This window comes from Pan paniscus, chromosome 13 (genome assembly GCF_029289425.2).
Source record: "Pan paniscus chromosome 13, NHGRI_mPanPan1-v2.0_pri, whole genome shotgun sequence".
NCBI lineage: Eukaryota > Metazoa > Chordata > Mammalia > Primates > Hominidae > Pan > Pan paniscus.
In genome coordinates this window covers 44,121,519-44,140,416 of record NC_073262.2, presented here as the reverse complement: position 1 = coordinate 44,140,416, position 18,898 = coordinate 44,121,519, and the positions used below count along the sequence as shown (strand labels likewise).

Here is an 18,898-nt window from a genome sequence, read left to right as displayed (position 1 = left end):
GACGGTCCGGCGCCCTGGGGGCTTCCCCGAGCCCCTGCCGAGGCCATCTCCGTTCCTCCGCGAGCCCCAGGACTCGGGCGGCCCGGCGGCTCTGCCCAGGCAGGGCAGGCTGGGGAGTGGAGGGCCCCGGCTGAGTCTTCCTGCCACCCCTCTGGGCCATGCCTTTGTGCCACCTTCCCGCGCGGCTCGTACACTCTGTTCCGGTCCGGTAGGTGTTCGTTGAAGGTTACCCGTCGTTGAAGGAATTGAGGGAAGGAGAGCTTTGTGTTGAAGTTGAGCCTTGGGCTCAACAGGCGGTGTGGGAGGAAGAGCCGGGTGTGGGTCCCAGCTCGACCCTTCCCCTGTGTGCTCCGCTTCTCCGAGCCTTGGTTTCGGAGGCTCCCGAAGCCCAATTCGCAGGAGAGTTGGAAACAAGTGGGCGCGTGCTGTTAAGGGAGGTTTTGGCATGACAGAATTTGCTTGGAATGATTAGCGTTGCCCAAGGGCTGTCGCTGTCAGAAAAACAAAACAAAACGAAACAAAAAAACAAACGGGTCCGAAGCAGCTCCTGGAGAAAATAGGTGTTGGAGAGTCGCGACGAAGTGGACTCTAGGTGCATGGCACGCAGAGACCTGTGACGGGGGAGGGTGGCCATGGCAGGGTCAGAGAACAGGGGTGTGGGAGACACCTTTTGGGAGTTCTCGGGTTTGAATTTCCTCTCTTTGAAAGTTCCTAGAAATTCCTCTGGGCCTCATTCTTTCAGTCGCTGCCCATGAAAGCTTTTACTGAGCAGAGATGCTCTCCCCTTCATCATCTCTAGAGCTCCGCACTTACCCAGCAGTCCACAGTTTAATGCTGCTTTGATTGTTATGCAGTAGTGCAGTGTTTTCTTGACCAAGTGCCTTAGGACTGAGGCGTTTTTCTTTAACACTGCAATTGATAGCTAGGTTAAGAATTGAGGCCGGGAGCCGTGGCTCACGCCTGTAATCCCAGCACTTTGGGAGGCTGAGGCGGGCGGATCACGAGGTCAGGATATCTAGACCATCCTGGCTAACATGTGAAACCCACTCTACTAAAAATACAAAAGACAATTAGCCAGGCGTGGTGGCCGGCGCCTGTAGTCCCAGCTACTCGGGAGGCTGAGGCAGGAGAATGGCGTGAACCCAAGCGGAGCTTGCAGTGAGCCAAGATAGCACCACTGGACTCCAGCCTGGGCGACAGAGTGAGACTCCGTCTCAAAAAAAAAAAAAAAAAAAAAAAAAAAATTGAAAAAACTTGGGAGATGTTCCTATTGCCAAGTGGCAGAGAGGCAGAGATTCCTGTCTCCTCTCACTCTACAACTGCCTACATGGCGTCTTTACACCCAGCCTCTCTTCCTCCACAGACTGCCAGGTGCCACCCCAGTGCTGTTACTTGTGCAGTGGGCAGAGCTGGGCCAGGAAAACTGTAACTAGGCCACCAGTGGGACTTGGCAGACTTCCTGTCTGTGAAGTCTAGGTCTGAGCATTTTTTATTTTTGACCTGGGTGAGCTGAGAGGTAGGAATCTGGAAAGCTGATCTTAGTTTTCTTTCCTTTTTTTCTTTTATTTTTCTTCCATTTTTTGAGACAGAGTTTCCCTCTGTCACCCCGGCTAGAGTGCAATGGTGTGATCTTGGCTCACTGCAACCTCCGCCTCCTGGGCTCAAGCATTTCTCATGCCTCAGCCTCCCGAGTCGCTGGGACTACAGGTGCCCGCCACCACACCCAGCTAATTTTTGTATTTTTAGTAGAGATGGGGTTTTGCCTTGTTGGCCACACTGGTCTCGAACTCCTGGCCTCAAGTGATCTGCCCACCGTGGCCTCCCAAAGTGCTGGGATTACAGGTGTGAGCCATGGCGCCCGGCCTTTGATCCTAGTTTTCTGATGGCTTATTCAAAGGCTCCCTTGGCAGAGCTTGCTCTTCCCCTCTGTTCATTGCATAGTGCACGGGTAATATGGAGGGGATTTGCCCCTGTCTCAGTTTTGTGAGGCGGTCTTTGTATTGGAATCTTGGTTCTGCCACTTACTAGCTGGGTGGGGGTAAGTGAGTTATCCCATTTCTGCCTCTCCTTCATCATCTGTACTGACCTGCAGTCATAGTACATCTGTACCCATCGGGTTGTTGTGAGGTTGGTTTTTCTATTCTTGTATGACAAACTTAGCAGTTTAAACCAGCACCCTTTTATTATCTCATAGTTATGTGTGCAGAAGTCCAGGCAAGCTCAGCTGTGCATTACAAGATTAAAATCAAGGTGTTGGCAGCTTTGCTCTTATCTGAAAACTCCAGGGAAGAAGCTGCTTCCAGGTTTATTTAGGTTGCTGGCAGAATCCAGTTCCTTGGAGTTGTAGAACTAAGGTCTTTGTTTCCTTGCTGGCTGTCAGCTGGGGACTACTCTGTAACTTAAGGTCCACTAACTTAGGACTCTAATTGGATGTGCAAAATGCCGTCACAGCAGTACCTAGATGAGTATTTGATTGAACAAACAGGGGTCGGGAATCTTGGGCTGCTATCTTTAGAATTCTGCCTACCACTGAGGATTAAATGAGGAGATATATAGAGAGCATTTAGAGCGAGTCCTGGTATATAACAAATGCTGTACAAGCATTACCAGGGATTCAGTACCACAAACTTGGCTCTGAAGCTGGCCACTATGGGCTGCAGGAGAACAGTGTTTCTTTTTTTTTTTTTTGAGACAGAGTCTTGCTCAGCCTTCTAGGCTGGAGTGTAGTAGCGTGATCTCAGCTCACTGCAACCACCTTCTCCTGGGTTCAAGGGATTCTCGGGTCTCAGCCTCCTGAGTAGCTGGGATTATAGGCACCCACCCTCATGTCTGGCTAATTTTTGTATTTTGGTAGAGACGGGGTTTTACCATGTTGGCCAGGCTGGTCTTGAACTCCTGACCTCAGGTGATCCTCCTGCCTCAGCCTCCCAAAGTACTAGGATTACAGGCAGGAGCCACCGTGCCCGGTTGAGAACAGCATTTGTATAAAAGATGGGAATTGCTGGCCGGGCGTGGTGGCTCACGCCTGTAATCCCACATTTTGGGAGGCTGAGGCGGATAAATCACTTCAGTCTGGGAGTTCAAGAGCAGTCTGAGCAACATGATGAAACCCCCATCTTTACAAAAAGTACAAAAATTAGCTGGGCTTGGTGATGTTTGCCTGTAGTTCCCGCTACTTGAGAGGCTGACGCAGGAGAATCACTTGAGCTCAGGAGTTTGAGGTTGCAATGAGCTATGATCGCACCACTGTACTGCAGCCTGAGTGAGCAAGCAAGACCCTGTCTCTAATCAATAAGTAAGACATGAGAATTGGCAATGTAATGTGTGTTGCGAATTGGTAATGTAATGTGTGATATTCTCCTGGGCATTGTGAAACTATGTAATATTTTGTTAGGGCCAGGTGCAGTGGCTCACACCTGTAACCCCAACACTTAGGAGGCCAAGGCAGGAGGATCAGTGGAGGCCAGGATCCTGGGCATCACAGCCTGACAAACTAGCCTGGGCAACATAGTAAGACCCTGTCTCTAAAAAAAAAGGAAAATTAGCCAGGCATAGTGGCATGTGCCTGTACTCAGGAGACTGAGGTGGGAGGATTGCTTGAACCCAGGAGTTTGAGGTTGCAGTGAGCTATGATCGTGCTGCCGCATGCCAGCCTGGGCAACAGAACGAGACCCTGTCTCTAAAGAAAAATATAAAAAGATTCTGCTGTGTTGCAGATGTTGAGATTTTGTCTTTGTTTTTCCACAGTGGTTTGGTAAGAAGGCCATTTTCAACTCTCCACTGGAGGCTGCTATGGCGTTCCCTCACCTGCAGCAGCCCAGCTCTCTACTGGTAAATATCAACTGCTTGCATGAGTGTCAGTGTGGCCATAGTTCTGTAGCTGTGGGACTTGAGTGTTCTTCCCATTGACTTGAAGAACTCTGTAGTGGTTGTTTTTTAGGGGCATGTGATGGAAACAATGGCAGACTCCTTAACTTGACTGTGCCTCCTTATTACTACAGGACCTTGGGGTTACTCAACCTCTGGGCTCTGGGTTTTCTCATACAAGACAAGTTCATTCAAATTCTATTTTCTCTACTTCCCAAGGGTACGAGGGGGAGGAGCAAGTGAGAAGGATGTATATCAGAATGTTCATAACTTGTAAATTCTTAAATAGATACGAAGCATTCTAATAATCAGTCATAACTGTCATCAGTGAAAAATGGAGACACTGTTGTGCGGGGGGCTGCTAGGTTGCACTTTAAGTATTAAACATGATGCTGAGAACTGGGTGCAGTGGCTCATGCCTGGAGTTCCAGCTACTGAGGAGACTGAGGCAGGAGGATTACTTGAGCCCAAGAGTTTGAGACCAGCCTGGGCAACATAGTAAAGACTCAAAAAGGAAAAGAAAAATGATACTGAGAGGTGAGAAGTTAGATATAAGGCAAGTATTGTTGATGAAAGTTCCTAATTTTAGTTCTTAGGAGGTGTTTTTGTAAACATTTATGTGGAAGGACATTCTTCCTCAGTGCACCCCACTAGAGTCAACAGGTCTGGCCCATGGCCAGACAGCTCAGGTCTCCATCTCTGTCTCAATGACTGTGAAATCCACCCTCGTTTGGAGGTAGACAAGGCCTTAGATATCCTTTGGCAAAGCTCTCTAGGTTGAAATTCTAGCTGTTTCTCCTGATCTTAATCCATTCGCACAGATGCCCTTTTTCTCCTTGTAGTCAGGGTGCTTTCCTCACATCCCACGACTAGGTAGATTTCATTAGTCCTTGTCCTGAGTCTTTTCTGGCCTCTCCATTGCCTTCATGATTAGTGTCTACTTGGCTGAAGCGGTCTATAATTTTTGTCTGCCCTGTGTTTTAAGATCATTGGTTTAGTAGGTTCAGTGTCTATTGAATAAAGGACAGCTCGTTTAAGAGAGCTTCTGCCATAGCCGTGATGTTGTTGGGCGTTCTTACTGATGATCACAACGGTGTAATCACGGTGGTCCATCAGGCTGGAAATTTCCAGTTGATGCATACAAACTCAGTGGTACTCTGTGGTTTGTGAGGGGTGCCCTTACACAATCAAGATCCTCTTCTGGCTCTGGGGCTGACTCTGGGACCAGCCCCTACTTATGGATTGGTAGAAGTCAATCCTGTTCTGATCATGTGCAGCACTCTGAGGGGGTACTGGGAAACAAGGCTGATAGTTCCTGGTCCAGAGAGCATAGAACTACGGCCTCTCCTAGGAGTACTCTTTGGGCCACTGACACACATGAGGGGCTGGGGAACCAGGCCAGTGGTTATGGGTCTGACTCATAACCTATTGCTTGGATTTCTGTTTGACTCAAGCCACAGTTTGACTCAAGCCAGAGTATCACTAAAAGCTGCAGAGTGAATGTCCTCATGATTTTTTTGCTTTGTTCTGTTTTCTAGGCTAGCCTGAAAGCTGACTCTATAAATAAGCCCTTTGCACAGCAGTGCCAAGACTTGATTAAAGTCATTGAGGACTTTCCAGCAAAGGTATAGCTCTGCTAATGTCTCTCTTTGGAGCATGTCTTATACATTCGTTAAAGAACTTTATTATAATTCCTAATTTCCCTCCCCACCCCAACCCTGAGCACTGCCTGGCACAGAGGCCTGGCCATTATCATGACCATTATGTTTACGGACACATTTAAACATGTGAACTTGTAGATCAGGGGTTCTTAGCCACAGGTGCTCTGTCCCTCAAGGGACACTTGGCAATGTCAGAGACATTTTTGGTTGTCACATCTGGAGGTAGATGGGGAGTGTGTGCTACTGACATCTAGGAAGTAGAGGCCAGGGTTGCTGGAAACATTCTGCAAAGCACAGGACAGCTCCCTGCAACAAAGAAGTATCTAGCCCAAAACGTCAATAGCACCAAGGTTCAGAAACCCTAACGTAAATACTAAAAATATGTATTTAAATCACACCTGGAATTGTCAAGCCCAGGAAGCTGGCCTAGACAAGGAGTTAATACCAAATGGCAATAGGTCAGTTAGGTTTCAGGGGCTTCACTCTGGAAAGGATGTTGCTTTCCTTTCTGATAGAGCATCCTTCAAGTCAGAAGTTTCCATCACTTTTTAAAGAATCTTTTTTTGTGGTGGCTCATGCCTGTAATCTCAACACTTTGGGAGGCCGAGGTGGGAGGATCACTTAAGCCCAGGAGCTCAAAACCAGTCTAGGCAACATACTGAGAACCTATCTCTACAAGAAATTTAAAAATTAGCTGAGTGTAGTGGTGTGTGCCTATAGTCCCAGCTACTCAGGAAGCTGAGGTGGGAGGATTGCTCGAGCCCAGGAAGTCAAGGCTGCAGTGAGCCATAATTGCATCACTGCACTCCAGCCAGGGCAACAGAGTGAGACCCTGTCTCAAAAAATATGTATTTCATGTATTTTTTTATTTTATATTTTTTAATTTTCTTCATTGTTTATGTTTATTTATTTCTCTTAATTTAGTCTTCTATCACACACAAAAAATGTATTTTGATTGGAGGCTGACTTACTTAGCTGGCCCAAGCCTAAAGCAACACTGCTTGGTATGCCATGTACCCCATTGGAAGAACCCAAAGCTGCTCTTGTCGTTGGCACCATGGCACCAGGGTTCCTTTGGGTGCAGGGCTGATCTCGTAGGTCTCAGCCAGGGAGTGGCCTCCTCAGAAGGAGCTGGGCAGCAGGTGGTGCAGGACTAGAGCCGGGGCAGTAGTGGGTGCTGGTCCTGCCCGCGGCCTCACCACACATTGTTTCAGGAGCTGCACACCATCTTCCCATGGCTGGTAGAGAGCATTTTCGGCAGCCTAGATGGTGTCCTCGTTGGCTGGAACCTCAGCTGCTTACAGGGGCGTGTGAATCCTGTGGAGTACAGCATCGTGATGGAATTTCTTGACCCTGGGTAGGTAGGTTGGTCACCGGAGAGAGGCTGGGTGATTCCACCTTTAAACCACTCTCTGAATTTCTTAAGATTAAGAAACAATCAAAGCAAGATAATTCGCAGTTCATTTGCCCTGTTTTTGTTTGTTTGTTCAATTTCATGTTCAGTGGCCCAATGATGAAGTTGGTTTATAAGCTTCAAGCTGAAGACTGTAAATTTGACTTTCCTGTCTCCTACCTGCCTGTAAGTAAACCACAGTGACAGGAGTGGTGCTCGGGGCAGTGGGCCTTGCACAGCCCTGTGGTGATGGGCAATCTCCTTTAGTCCTCTGAGGGCAAATTGAGGAGCGATTTGTTCTGGGGATATGAGAGGCAAAGGAAATGGGTATTGCATGGCTGCTACCCTTGCTGTCTGCAGCTCTTTATGAGATGGTAGGAGAAGTTCTAAGCAAAGACTCTTGTTCAGGCACTGCTCAGAGGCAGGGCACTGTCCCCACAGGTGGGTTCTGTGTGTGGGTCTCTTCCCCAGCAGCCTTCCCAAAGTGCTGCCGTGCATGTGGGGCACTGCGTATCGGGCACTACGTGCCAGCACCTGCCCACAAGCCTCACTGCCTCTCTCTGCAGGGTCCTGTGAAGGTGTCCATCCAGGAGTGCATCCTCCCTGACAGTCCTCTGTACCACAACAAGGTCCAGTTCACCCCTACTGGGGCCCTTGGTCTGAACCTGGCCCTGAGTATCCTTTGGTGGCCCTGAGGTAGGGAGGCTGTGGGTGGCCCAGCACTTGACACTGAGCAGGGGGTGGCTCATCAACCCTGCGTGTTTGCCCCTGACGCTGCTCTCAGATCCGTTCGAGTATTACATATTCTTCTTTGCCTTGAGCCTCATCACTCAGAAGGTAGGGAAGGGATGCCTTTTGCTGGGAGAGGTGGGGCCACGGCCCAGGGCTTCCCTGCACTTGTTGGTGCTTGGTGGCCTGGCAGTGTCCAGAGCCCACGCTAACAACTAGCTTGGTTTTCCAGCCACTCCCTGTGTCCCTCCACGTCCGTACTTCAGACTGTGCCTATTTCATCCTGGTGGACAGGTACCTGTCATGGTTCCTGCCCACCGAAGGCAGTGTGCCCCCACCACTCTCCTCCAGCCCAGGGGGGACCAGCCCCTCACCACCTCCTAGGTAAGGCTGCCCTTTGTTAAGACCTGGCCCTTCCATAAGGGAGTGGCCTGGTCACTTGCATCGCCCACGGGGACAATGTTGCCACCCTTTGTCCAGGGTTCCCCAATTTTTCTTATGCCTCATTCCCCATCCCCAGCTGTCTTAGCACAGACTGGAGGGTGGGGTGTGGAGGGCAATCTGTCCTTAGTGTTCAGTGTCTTTGGCCATCACTGAAGCTATCAGGTCCCTGGAGGCCTCCACGGCCTGCATGGCAATGGGCTGTGTTGTGTGTGGAGCAGCCCTCCCCACAGGCGGTGTCTGAGGCAGTGAGCAGGGTGGAAAGGTTGTCCTATGAGCAAAAAAAATGGAAATCTCTATGGGCCCCTGGAGCAGGTCTTGAAGGGGAGGCCCTGGGCCAAAGAGCCTGTTTTGCCAGTCCAAACAGGCTGAGCCTGATGCGTGCCTGCACAGGTCGGGAGTGTAAACCAGGGGCTCTCATGCCTGGCTGTCCTGGGTCCTCAGTGGGCACTAATGCAGGGCCTCTTGGCCGACTTCCCAGGAGACCCTCTTGCCCCAGCATCAGCTGCCTGTGCACCTCTGACCCTCCTTAATCTCACTGGCCTATCACCTTCCCCAGGAACCTGCATGCAGGCCCCTTCCTGCAGATGCTGGCCCACCCCAGATCTGCTGGCATGTGTAAGGCAGGCCAGGCCTTTACCTAAAATTCACGTGTGGACAGATTCCCCAGAGGGTGGAGTGGAGAAAGGGAGCGGCAGGGAGGAGATGCTGCCCAGGTGGCGGCAGTGATCAGTGACCCTGAAATGTCGCTGATCCTGTGGAGGACTTGGAGGTGAGGCAGATTCACACCTTCTTAGATGCAGAATTCAGCTGCCAAGCAGTTTTTGATGCCTGGTTTTTTTGCTTGTTTTAACTTTTTGCATTTTTTATTTTAATTTTTTCTTTTAGAAATTGTATATGTGGGCTGGGAGTGGTGGCTGACGCCTGTAATCCCAGCACTTTGGGAGGCCGAGGTGGAGGGATCACCTGAGGTCAGGAATTCGAGACCAGCCTGGCCAACATGGTGAAACCTCATCTCTACTAAAAATAGAAAAGTTAGCTGGGCATGGTGGTGCACCCATGCCCGAGTAGTAATCCCAGCTACTCGGGAGGCTGAGGCGGGAGAATCGCTGGAACCCAGGAGGCGGAGGTCGTGGTGAGCTGAGATCACACCATTGCACACGCACGTGCACGCGCACACACACACACACACACAGAAGAGAAATCACATACGTATGGTTTGGGTTTATTTATTTTATTTTATTTATTTATTTTTTGGAGATGGAGTCTCGCTCTGTCGCCCATGCTGGAGTGGTGCAGTGGCACGATCTTGGCTCACCACAACCTCCGCCTCCTGGGTTCAAGCGATTCTCCCACCTCAGCCTTGCAAGTAGCTGGGATTAGAGGCACAGGTCAGCGTGCCCGGGTAATTTTTGTATTTTTAGTAGAAACGCGGTTTCACCATGTTGGCCAGGCTGGCCTCAAACTCCTGACCTCAGGCAATCAATCCACCTCGGCCTCAGCGAAAGTGCTGGGATTACAAGTGTGAGCTACTGCGCCCAGCATTTTTTTTTTTTTTTTTTTTTTTTTTTTTTTGAAACAGGGCCTGGCTGGGTTGCTCAGCCTGGAGTGCAGTGTTGTGATCACAACTCACAGCAACGTTAACCTCCTGAGCTCAAGTGATCCTCCCACTTCAACCTGCCAAGTAGCTAGTACTATAAGCATGCACCCCTACACCTAGCTTTTATTTTATTTTTTTGTAAGATGGGTCTTGCTGTGTTGCCCAGGCTGCTCTAGAACTCCTGGGCTCCAGCGATCCTCCTGCCTTAGCCTCCCAAAGTTCAGAGATTACAGGCATGAACCACCGTACTGGTCCATTGTGGGCTTTTTTTGGTTTTTTTTTGACAGGGTGTTTCTCTGTTGCCCAGGCTGGAGTGCAGTGGCGCTGTCTCTGCTTCAAGTGATTCTCCTGGCTCAGCCTCCCAAGTAGCTGGGACTACAGGTGCCTGTCACCACGCCCAGCTAATTTTTATATCTTTAATAGAGACAGGGTTTCACCATGTTGGGCAGGCTGGTCTTGAACTCCTGACCACAAGTGATCTGCCCACCTCGACCCCCTAAAGTGCTGGGATTACAGGTGTGAGCCACCGCTCCTGGCCTAGCCATTATGTATTTTTAAAGACAGTCTTACTCTGTCACACAGGCTGGAGTGCAGTGTCATAATCATCACTTGGTGGCACAATCATCACTCAAGCCAGCCTGTCACCTCAGTGACTATAGGCATGCATCACCACAGCCAGCTAATTTAACTTTTTTTTTTTTTGCAGAGATATGGGGATGCCTCGCTGTGTTGCCCAGGCTGGTCTTGAACTCCTGGCCTCAGCAATCTTCCTGCCTCAGCTTCCCAAGTAGCTGGAATTACAGGTGCAAGCCACCACACCTAACTTTTTATTTTGAAATAACTTCAGACGTACAGATAAGTTTCCACACATAATAAAAATAACTTGCAGGCCGAACACAGTGGCTCACGCCTGTAATCCCAGCACTTTGGGAGGCCAAGGCGGGAGGATCGCTTGGGGCCAGGAATTCGAGACCAGCGTGGGCAACGTTGGGAGACCTCGTTTCTACAAAAAAAAAAAAAAAGGCCAAGTGTGATGATGTGCAACTATGGTCCCAGCTACTCAGGAGACTGAGGTGGGAGGATCTCTTGTGCCCAGGAGCAATAAGCTGTGAGCTGTGAGTGTGCCACTGCACTCTAGCCTGGGGTAACAGAACAAGATCCTGTCTCAGGGAAAAAAAAAAAAAAAAAAAACTTTCATAGACCCTTCACCCAGATTTCCAAATGGTTAACACTTTGCTGCATCTGTTGTTTTCCACCTCTATTGTATGTGTTTTTTTTCTCTAAGCCAATATGAGTAAGCTACAGGATATGACACCCCTTGACCTCTTAATATTTCAGTGTATTTCCTAGAAGCGAATGCATTATCCTATATAGTCACAGTGCCTGTAACCACACCAGGAAGTTAGTATTGCCACCAGGCCTCACACTGTGTGCAGTGATGTTTCACAGGCTCACCCACTGTATATAGTGATATTTCTAGTCCCCTTCAGTCAGGAATGGTCCCTTGCCTTTCTGTCTTTCCTGACCTTGACCCCTCCAGAGCATGTGGCCGCCCCTTAGGCTGTCTGGTATTTGCTGGTGACTAGGCCCAGCATGGGCTTTGTTGGGAGGAGCACTGTAGTGGGACACCTGGTTCTTGCCAGGTGCCCTTTTATCACTGGGTTAAAAAGGTGCCAGTCAGGTTTTTCCATTGTAAAATAATTACTTTGTGCCCAGATTAAATAGTAATGAGGCTGGGCGTGGTGGCTCATGCCTGTAATCCCAGCACTTTGAGAGGCTGAGGTGGGCGGATCACGAGCTCAGGAGTGTGAGACCAGCTCAGGCAACATAGCAAAATCCCATCTCTACCAAAAATTTAAAAATAACCAGGTGTGGTGGTGTGCGCCTGTAATCCCAGCTACTTGAGAGGCTGAGGTGGGAGGACTGCTTGCACCCAGGAGGCGGAGGTGGCAGTGAGCCGAGATCATGCCCCTGTACTCCAGCCTAGGCTACAGAGAGAGACCGTATCTCAACCAAAAAAAAAAAAAAAAAATTGGCCAGGCGCAGTGGCTCACGCCTGTAATCCCAGCACTTTGGGAGGCCGAGGTGGGCGGATTACGAGGTCAGGAGATCGAGACCATCCTGGCTAACACGGTGAAACCCCATCTCTACTAAAAATACAGAAAAAAATTAGCCGGGCAAGGTGGCGGGCGCCTGTAGTCCCAGCTACTTGGGAGGCTGAGGCAGGAGAATGGCGAGAATCCTGGGGGGCGGAGCCTGCAGTGAGCCGAGATCGTGCCACTGCACTCCAGCCTGGGTAACAGTGAGACTCCGTCTCAAAAAACAAAACAAAACAAAACAAAAAATTAATAGTGAATGCCTGGGCAACATAGCATGACCTTGTTTCTACTAAAAAGAAAAACATCAGCCAGGCATGGTGGTGTTGGTCCCAGCTACTTGGGAGGCCTAAGTCTAGGAGGTTGAGGTTGCAGTGAGCTGTGATTGCATCATTGCACTCCAGCCTAGGCAACAGGATACGATCCTGTCTCAAAAAAAAAAAAAATTGATAATGAGAATTTACCAGGAAGATGTATGGAGACCATGTAATTTTCAGTAGTATTAACATCCACTTTTGATTCTCCCCTTTTTTCAAATTGATTTTATTTGCAGACAGGGTCTTGTTCTCTTACCCCAGGCTGGAGTGCAGTGGTACGATCTCTGCTCACAGCAACCTCAACCTCCTGGGCCCAAGAGATCCTCCCGTCTCAACCCCCCAAGTATCTGGGACTACAGGCAGGCATCACCACACCTGGCTAATTTTTATATATTTTTTTGTGGAGACAGGGTTTTGTCCTATTGCCCAGGCTGGAAATTTCTTAATTTTTTAGAAACAGGGTCTTGCTCTGTCACCCCAGGATGGAGTGAAGTTGGTATGATCATTTGTCACTATAGCCTCAACTCGTGGGCCCAGGCCATTCTCCCTCCTCAGCCTTCTAAGTAGCTAGGACTACAGGCACATGCCACCAGGCCCAGCTGTTTTATGTTTCAATGTTTTTGTGGAGATGGGTTCTCACTTTGTTGCCCAGGCTGATCTCAAATGCCTGGCCTCAAGAAATCCTCCTGCCTTGGTCTCCCAAGGTGCTGGGATTACAGGTGTGAGCCCCCATGCCCAACCTCACTATTGATTCTTGACCAAATCAGCTATTAATAGGGCGGTTACCAAATGGTGGTTCTCTAACTTATCCCTCCTTCATTGATTAGTGGGTCAGTGGTCACTCTGCGGTAAGGAAGACTTCTCTCTTTGCTCTTTATTCAGGTATATCAGTGTGGATCAGGGGGCTGGTGGGGAGGTATGCATTGTGCTATTGAACAAGTTGTAATCTGTCCCTGCTCTCGTTGATTTTGATATCCAGATTGCCCCTGGCTAGGCCAGCGGGAGCCTGTAAACTCGGGCCTGTTTCTGTGTCTCCCTCAGGACACCAACCATGCCCTTTGCTTCCTATGGCCTCCACCACACTAGCCTCCTGAAGCGACACATCTCTCATCAGAGGTCTGTGAATGCAGACCCCGCCTCCCACGAGATCTGGAGGTCAGAAACTGCTCCAGGTGAGAGTTGAGCTGGTCAAAAGAAACTGTTCAGCCAGCTGGGCACGGTGGCTCATGCCTATAATCCCCAGCACTTTGTGAGGCCGAGGTGGGCAGATCACCTGAGGTCAGGAGTTTGGGACCAACCTGGCCAACATGGTGAAACCATGTGTCTACTAAAAATACAAAAATTAGCCGGGCACGGAGGCAGGCGCCTGTAATTTCAGCTACTTGGGAGGCTGAGGCAGGAGAATCACTTGAACCCAGGAGGTGGAGACAGCAGTAAGCTGAGATAGTGCCATTGCACTCCAGCCTGGGTGACAGAACTGGACTCCATCTCAAAAAAAAAAAAAAAAGAAAAGAAAAGAAAAAAGAAACTGTTTAGCCACCTTCCACTATGTGGGGCAGAGTCCCAGAGGCGGCCCCTCAGCCTGGGGCTGATTCTAAATTGTTGGTATTTTCCTGCTGTGACATTTAGAAAACATGAAAATAAATCTGCCCACCCTTTTAACTTGAATGTCATTGATGGTGTTTTTCACCCCAGGATCCCCTGTCCATGGAAGTTGTTTCGTTTTGCCTGTGGTGATATAATTGTTGCAGAGTCTTTTGGTTTCCATGACACTGAATGGTGAGGGGTCTGTGCAGCCTCCACAGGCCTTCCATTGATTCAAGGGATCCAAGTAGTAGGTGACAGATTTCCTTGTCTGCCCAGAGGGGCTCCAGCCTGTCAGGATGGTATGGGCTGGCTCACTTCCTGAGTGCTGGCCAACTCCCAGGTCCTGGCTGTATCTTCTAGGCACACATCAGAGAGATTCAGCAGGTGCTGCTTCTGACGCTGGATTCTGGGGCTGACTTGGTAGCCACAGCCTTGCTTTACAGCCTGACATGTAGATAAGATAGGATTCTATCTCCCATCTTGTATATAACTCCTAGTATTTGGGGTGCTACACTTTTTGAAGCCTCCATACCATTTCACAGCATCCTCGCAGGGTGGAATGGTAAGAACCGTTGCCCCTGTTCACAGAGGGGACCATGATGCCCAGATGGCTCTTGGCTGTGTAGACCGTGGGCTGTGCTGGCCATGAAGAGGGCAGAAGATCATGACACAGGGCTTATAGGGCAGAACTGGAAAGTTCTGCTGTTCCCTGGACCAAAGCATTTTTTTTTTTTTTGAGATGGAGCCTCCCTCTGTTGTCTAGGCTGGAGTGCAGTGGCTTAATCTTGGCTCCGTGCAACCTTCACCTCTCAGGTTCAAGTGATTCTCCCACCTCAGCCTCCCGAGTAGCTAGGATTACAGGTGCCCACTGCCATGCTCAGCTAATTTTTGCATTTTTAGTAGAGATGGGGTTTCACCATGTCTCGAACTCCTGACCTCAAGTGATCCACCTGCCTTGGCCTCCCAAAGTGTTGGGATTACAGGCGTGAGCCACTGTGCCCAGCCCTTTTTTTTTTTTTTTTTTTAATCAGAGTCTAACTTTGTTGCCAGGCTAGAGTGCAGTGGTACAGTCTTGGCTCACTGCAGCCTCAAACTCCTGGGCACAAGCAATCCTCCCACCTCAGACTCCCAAGTAGCTGGGATTATAGGTGTGATGCCTCACCACACCCAGCTAATTTTTGTATTTTTTGTAGAGACAGATTTTCACTATGTTGGCCAGGCTGGTCTTGAACTCCTGGCCTCAGGTAATCCACCCACCTCGGCCTCCCAAAGTGCTGGGATGACAGGGTTGAGCCACCATGCCTGTTGGTTGCCTTTTTACTCTAACAATAGTATTTTTTCATGCTCAAGAGTGTTGATTTTAATGTAGTCTAGTTGTCTATTTTTTTTTCCTTTTTGTTGCCTGTGCTTTGGGTGTCATATCTAATTAATCATTGCCAAATCTAGTGTTATGAAGTTTTCTCACATGTTTTCTTCTGAGAGTGTATGGTTTTAGTGCTTATCCTCAGGTTGCTTACCCATTTTGAGTTATTTTTTGGCGATGGTGTGAAGGAAGGGCCCAGCTTCGCTGCTCTGCGCATGGAATGAGTTCCCAGCTCTGCTTGTTGGAGACACTGTCCTTTCCCCACTGGATGGTCTGGCACCATCGTCAAGAATGGTTTGACTAGCTAATGCTTTTTTGCAGGTTTTTGTTGAAATGTCGCTTCATCACTATTCCTTGGAGATGTATCAAAAAATGCAGTCCCCTCACACCAAGGTATGTTTCCACAGTTTTTCTTCCCACCTCCTGCTTCTGACCCTGCTCAGCCTGCTGCTTCTTATCCTGCCTCGGAGCGAGTTTTCACAGGCTGGATGGTGGGAAGCAGAAACCCACCACCCACCTGTCACTCAGAAGCCGAGTAAGAAGTGGGCATCATTCTCTAGTTTCCGGTGGCGGGCAGGGGGCGTTGCACACTGACGTGTAGACACTTGAGGCCTGGAAGTCTGGCCTCTCTGGGGCCCTCCCTGTGCAGCTTCCTGAGCCCCCTCCCTGGCAGCAGGAACAGATGAGGTTGTGGTGCTCTTGCTCGGGGGGTGGGGGAGCTGCGATGCCTCTGGGAGCCACTTTCTTGTCTGTCTCCTCGACCATCAGCGGTGCCTTTGTGCTTTCCCATGAAGGGGTGGCCTGGAGCCTTCTTTGCCTGCTCCCCCTACTCCCCCACCTCCTCCAGAGAGCATGAGCAAGCAGCCCTTCTCGTGGCGAGTGGCACCTGGTGCCCTCCTGCATGCAGCCTGGCTTGCCTCCTCTCCCTCCTCCTCGCCTCTCCCCACTCTCTCTCTGGGCAGCATGCTGCCTTCAGATGCATGGAGGTGGCGGAGGCCCTGGGTCGTTCCTGCTGTTGCCGTTCCTGGAGCTAGCACCACCCCTGGACCGGTCAGAGTGAGAAAGCAGCTAGGTGAACCTTAGATCTCCAGTCAGTCATCTCCATGGAGCAGCTTGACTCATGCCCATCCGTGCCCTTGCCTGAAGTGGCATCAGCCACGTAGTCTGGTGCCCATGGCGTCTGTGCATCAGTATACTTGGGAAACTTTGGCTTTGTCACTGACAGAATTATTGAGGGCTTCCTCCAGAATGTGGGTGATGGAGTTAAACTTCAGAAGAGCATCCTGTCACTTTTCCTCTGGTTCTGGCAAAGAGCTGTGGGTCTGCTTCTGCCACAGTCTGCAGCCAGTTCCATGGCCCCATGCTTTGCCATGTGGAGGCTCTCTCAGAGCATAGGGTCCCCCAAATCCTCACCCTCAGAATCACATGGGTGGAGAGTGGGGAAAAGCTGAGGACCCCATCTTGGGCCTCCTGAGTCACGAAGAGCCTGTAGTGCCCTTCCTGCTTCCAGAGCAGACTTGCTGCATGTCCCTGGCTGGTGCCTGGGGGCCTGGTTATTCCCCGGGCCCGCTCCTCCCACAGGGCTCTGGGACACTCACTCAGCACTCGTGCATGTGGCGTGGCGTGGCCTGGCAGGGGCAGGGGCCACTGCACTGCATTGTGTTCCTGTTGCTCCTTCTGCCTTCTGAGGGAGTGTAGTAAGCACACCTACTTTCAAGAGTCAGCCAGAAAGGCTCTTTTGGGCTGTCACCTGTGAGGATTCTGTGTCCTCACGGGCCAGAGGAAGGGCAGGGGGCTGTCCCTGTGGAGGGCAGGAGGTGCAGTTCCCTTCTTCCCCACATTTGCTTCCTCTTGGCCAGACCTTGGGGTAGGTGGGCCCTGCCCAGAATACCTTGCAGTAGCTGGACCAAGTACCCAGAGACGCTCCACTCTTCGCCTCTTCCAGTTCAGGCAAAACACAAAACGCAAGAAAACTTGGTGGGTGGGAGTCAGAGAAAGGCAGCTGTGGAGGTCTGTGTCTCCTAAGGCTTCTTGTCGCTTGCCCAGGCCTGTGCTACACGTACTGCCATACAGAAATCCCTGTCCGTCCCCACTAGCCCTTATTTTCAGATGCAGGAAGTGAGGCTCTTGGGGTCATCCTCCTCACCCTGCTTGAGTCCAGGATGCGTGCTTGCTCCCCAGTGGCCCTGTGGGCAGTAAGGATGGCTATGGCACTGTAGGCCACTGTGTTCCTGCAAGCAAGGGCAGAGCCACACTCTATGTGTCTGATTCCTCCCTGAGCCCCATGTCTGGCACAGAGGAAGGCTGTGGAGGGCAACACCTCCCTGCCCTGCTCCTTCACTCCCTGCTCTGCGTGTCATGGCGACTGGCGTGTGTTCTGATTTCTCCTGTGTGGAGCCCAGTGGGTGTGCTGCTTGGGCAGGAGGCATGCTGCTGGCGGGGCAGGATGTGCACCAGGCCGGCTGTGGCTGCACTGGGCTGAAGGGGTGCTTCGGCAGGCCGTGGTGCTGCAGGGCAGCAGGTCGGAGGGTCCTGGCTAGGAGCCAGCTCAGCCTCAGGTTCTTGCTGCCTCTGGGTGTGTGTGGCTGTGGCCAGATCCTCAGGGGCTCCCGCCCTTGGGAACCCGCTGTATCTGGAGGGTGGGAGTTTCTGGTGCGGTAGGAGAGGCTGCCTCCAGGAGTCAGAGCTGATGTGCACACCACCTTAGCTGACGTCCGCACTGTGAGGGTGGAGGGCAGGGCCTGGTGGCCTGAGCCTGTGCTCCTCGTCTCTGTGCTACCCTTGGGGACCTGTCCTCGCCCTCAGTTCTCAGAGAGCCAGTCATGGAGGGGACATTGATTGAGTTTTAGACACAGAGGAATTGATCATGTCTTATACCAATTTGGTAAATTTCTTAAGACAACCCAGGGAAATCCAGTCAATTCCACATGTGTTTTCTGGGCAGAGTCCTCCTCCTGGAACATGCTCTGCTGGTTTCTTTTCTGAGCCTCAGGATCTTGAGGTCTTGGTGGCTGGCAGCATGTCCCAGCGAGGGCCCTGGGCTCTTGGAGGGCTCTGGTTTGCATGTGCCACACGTAGTGTGACCTCAGAGTCACTGGGGAGAGTGGGTCCCATCTTGAAGGGCAGTGAGCTGGGCCCTTCCAAGGAGCTAGAGAGGCCTTTAGGCCCCAGCAATACTGAGGGGCCACCCAGGTGACCTGGAGGCCCCTCTGCCCGGGCCTCCAAAGCGAGGAGAGTGTGGCCACAGCCCTGGCCTGGCTGCGGAGGCGGGTGCTGCGCTGGCCCGCGGCTGCTGGGACTGCAATTGTTTAGATTTTCACTGACCGTGCTTTGTTTTTGTTTTTTTCTCCTCACTCCTGGGCTCGTTCTCATTGCTTTCTTTCTCTCTCCGCTTCCCCCTCCCGTGTCTGGTCCTATCTCTCCCCTTCCCCACCCCGCCCTCTTGTCCTCTGCTCTTCTGCCTCTTCTGACATCTCTCTCTTCCTTGTCTCAACTACCGACTCAGTGTCTCCAGCGCCCTCTACAGCCCTGCCCAACCCAGCCTCCAGGCCCTCCACGCCTACTAAGTACTGGCTCATTCGTTCCCTTCCCCCTGCCCAGAGTGCATGTCCATGCCTGGCAAAGCAAGGGGCCGCCGGGGCCGGCTGCTGGTGACTCAGAGGCTAGTTCCAAGCAGAGCGTAGCCCCTGTGTCGGGGGGAGGCAGGGGTCAGCCTCCAGCCTGGCTTGGCCCCTGGCTTTGTAGACTAGTTTGGTTGGGGGTGGGGGTGGTGACTGTGTGGCAGAACGAGGCATGTGGGCATGTGGCCCTGGCTGTCCAGGTTCCCGGCCAGTGGAGGTGTCAC

At 51.1% G+C, this 18,898-nt stretch overlaps 1 protein-coding gene across 6 annotated transcripts in view; it reads left to right on the top strand.

Annotated features, from left to right (window-relative positions):
* The window catches only part of LOC117979357 (sphingomyelin phosphodiesterase 4-like), a 28,525-nt gene that overhangs the window by 165 nt on the left and 9,462 nt on the right, over positions 1–18,898 (top strand). For 2 of the 6 annotated variants that reach the window (XM_063595355.1, XM_034954123.2), the window contains exons 2-8: positions 3,748–3,831; positions 5,406–5,492; positions 6,743–6,885; positions 7,032–7,107; positions 7,488–7,596; positions 7,706–7,758; positions 15,376–15,447. In XM_063595355.1, the coding sequence (XP_063451425.1) occupies positions 3,793–3,831; positions 5,406–5,492; positions 6,743–6,885; positions 7,032–7,107; positions 7,488–7,596; positions 7,706–7,758; positions 15,376–15,447 (579 nt within the window). In that variant the 5' untranslated portion in view covers positions 3,748–3,792. Of the gene's footprint in view, positions 1–8; positions 209–3,747; positions 3,832–5,405; positions 5,493–6,742; positions 6,886–7,031; positions 7,108–7,487; positions 7,597–7,705; positions 7,759–7,882; positions 8,035–13,145; positions 13,277–15,358; positions 15,448–18,898 lie in introns of those variants that run through there. The other 4 variants (XM_034954125.2, XM_055109359.1, XM_055109360.2 and 1 more) reach the window with 4 other exon arrangements.